This window comes from Chiloscyllium plagiosum, chromosome 8 (genome assembly GCF_004010195.1).
Source record: "Chiloscyllium plagiosum isolate BGI_BamShark_2017 chromosome 8, ASM401019v2, whole genome shotgun sequence".
Lineage (NCBI taxonomy): Eukaryota > Metazoa > Chordata > Chondrichthyes > Orectolobiformes > Hemiscylliidae > Chiloscyllium > Chiloscyllium plagiosum.
In genome coordinates, this window is record NC_057717.1 from 1102249 (window position 1) to 1105020 (window position 2772).

Sequence of the window (2772 nt, forward strand, 5' to 3'; positions counted from 1 at the left end):
GCATCCACATCCTTTTGGTAATGCGGTGATCAGAACTGTGTGTAACATTCAAAATGTCCAATACAACTGTAACATGACCTGCCAACTCTTTTACTCTATAGCCCGCCTGTTAGAAACGAAAATCGCTTCTCAATAATCGCTCTCGACAAATTCAGGAAAACAAAGTTTTATGCCTCACAATGTCATCCCACAACTCCTTTACCCCAGGGACGCCCTCATAAGGCCCAGGACCACTGCAATTCCAGTATTCGGATTGTTGACCCCGTGGCAGAGTCTGGGCAGGATTATTCCAGCATTGATTCCCCTGACAACCACCGCTCCACACTCTTTTCATGCCATCGGAAGGGTCAGCACTGAGCTCGTAAGAGGAGGGATCAGAACGTAACCGAATGCAATTTTGATGATCTCGGTTTGCAATGTACCAAGCAATATTCTCAGGCCACCATACTCGCGTGGTTGCATCCAATATATTCTGCCAGGGGCTAATCCCTACCTTCACGGTCCCCTTGCCTTCAATACAGAACTGGCCCTCAGGGCTGTTTGTCAGTCTCCACCCCTGGCTTTTTCTGTCGTTGTCATGAGTCCAAGTGTTTTGCAGCAATTCCCCTATGTCTAAGCTTTGACCAGTCCACGGCCATTGTTCCGACATATGCGGCCCCCCACAGACCCAGCCATTGCTAACATTTAAAACAGTGGCTATTCTAGAGGTGAGATCAATAAGCAGGTTTTGTGTAACATCAGGGAGTTCAATCTGTCCTTCTACATCTTTGTATACAGATGGCACTTTAGGGGGCACGACCGTTCCCTGACGGTCTTGCTCTTTCCCCACCCCCCGATCAGGGATCTGTATCTTGGTCTCCTTGTCTCTGTCAACCTGCTCCCTGAGCAACACGGAGGATAGGTCCCACCTCCCAGTTTTGCTAATACACACACAGCGGTCATTTATAGGGAATCCATGGATTTTGCCACCGTATCCTTTATTATATACCTGATAATAGGGTCTCCCATCCTCCCAGTTTTGCTAATACACACCCAGCGGTCATTTATAGGGAATCCATGGATTTTGCCACCGTATCCTTTGTTATATACCTGATAATAGGGTCTCCCATCCTCCCAACATTCATGGCGTGCACTCACATCGTAACACCTATCGTCCACATAGGAATGGGACACAAATGATCCCGAATAGATTCGAATCCCAAGTCTTACTGTAGTTCGACATTAGTCACATCTCCCCTCACCCTCCCCCACATACAGGAGTAAACTGATCAATATCCCCACCAATACAGTCCAAGTAGAGTTCATTATTGCTGTCTTTTCAGTTTTACCGACAACGGCTTGTCCCCTTGCTCGCATGTCCAGGTGCTTTCTTCTTCAGGCGGAACAGGCCCCTTTATCCTTGATGCGTGGACCCACCCTTTTTCTTTCGTCCGAACAGCTGCTTCAGTTGTTGACAGAACCAGGAACGGTCCTTCCCACCGCGGCTGGAGCTTTTCGGCCTTCCAGGTCTTAACAAGTATCCAATCTCCGGGCTACACCTTATGCAGGAGGAAGTCGAGCGGCGGAGTCTGAGCCAGGAGACCTTTCCTCCGGAGTTCTGCAAAAGAACAGGATAAGGCCAGTAAATAGGTTCGGATAAATACATCCCCCCTTGTAGAGTGGTACATCCATCAACCTTACTCCAATACGGTAATCCGAAGAACATTTCATAGGGGGAAACCCCGACATCTCGGCGAGGTGCCGTACGTATCCTCATTAGGGCAATGGGCAGGCACTTTGGCCAGGGTAACTTAGTTTCTAACATCAGCTTAGTCAATTGGGTCTTGAGCGTGCCATTCATTCTCTCAACTCGACCCGAACTCTGAGGATGCCAGGGTGTGTGGAATTTCCGTTGGATACCCAGGGCATTACACATCAAATGGTGTAGCTTAGAAATAAAATGCGTCCCGCAGTCGGAGTCAATAGATTCCATTATGCCATATCTCGGGATTATGTTCTCTAACAACAGTCGGGCCACGGTTGGTGCATCGTCTTTGGCAGTTGGGAAAGCCTCTACCCAGTGAGTGAAATGGTCTACTATTACTAACAGATATTTCCATCTCTGTACTGGGGGTAATTCCGTAAAGTCAACTTGGATCCTCTGAAATGGCCTAATCGCTAGGGGCTGACCACCAGCTGGCATAGAACGCATGGCTTTCTGATTAATACGCAGGCAAGTGGGGCATCCGACTACCTCTTGTTGGGCTAACGTGTATATCCCCCTGCATACATAGTCTCTCAGGATTGTATCACACATGGCTTGCACCCCCCAGTGGGTCTGATGGTGTAATCGGCGCAGAATACCCCGGGTGATCTGTTTGTTCAGTACTTGTCTCCCATCAGGAACCGTCCACTTCCCGATAGTATCTAGCCGGGCACCCAATTGATCCATTTTATCAATCTCCCCCTGGGTGAAGACGGGTTGTTTAGCGAGCCCTCCCTCAACGGTATTAACGTTAACAATTGGACAGATTTTTCGACCGCTGCCCGCTTGGCTTCCTCGTCTGCCAGCCGGTTTCCCACCGCTTCCGGTGTCGACCCCTTCTGGTGACCGGGTACATGGACTACTGCAAGTTCCGTAGGTAACGCCAGGGCTTCCAACGTTAGGCTGATCATTTGTTCGTGAGCTAATTCCTTTCCCCGGGAAGTTATCAATCCTCGCTCTTTCCAGATTTTCCCGAAAGTATGAACGACTCCGTATGCATACTTTGAGTCAGTATATATAGTCCCCAC

The 2772-nt window shown here is 49.0% G+C and overlaps 1 protein-coding gene across 2 annotated transcripts; it reads right to left on the reverse strand.

Moving 5' to 3' along the window:
* Nucleotides 1–213: 213 nt before the first annotated feature.
* Nucleotides 214–2766, reverse strand: LOC122552397. 2 transcript variants are annotated; one of them, XM_043695148.1, is made up of 2 exons: nucleotides 1329–2766; nucleotides 214–358 (listed from the first exon to the last, which is right to left on the reverse strand). In XM_043695148.1, the coding sequence occupies exon 1, from the start codon at nucleotides 2429–2431 to the stop codon at nucleotides 1394–1396; it is 1038 nt and encodes a 345-aa protein (XP_043551083.1). In that variant the 5' UTR covers nucleotides 2432–2766; the 3' UTR covers nucleotides 214–358; nucleotides 1329–1393. The 2 variants fall into 2 exon arrangements, with proteins under 2 accessions (XP_043551083.1, XP_043551082.1); XM_043695147.1 differs by lacking the exon at nucleotides 214–358 and adding an exon at nucleotides 813–1009 and having other exon boundaries at nucleotides 1119–2766.
* Nucleotides 2767–2772: the final 6 nt, after the last annotated feature.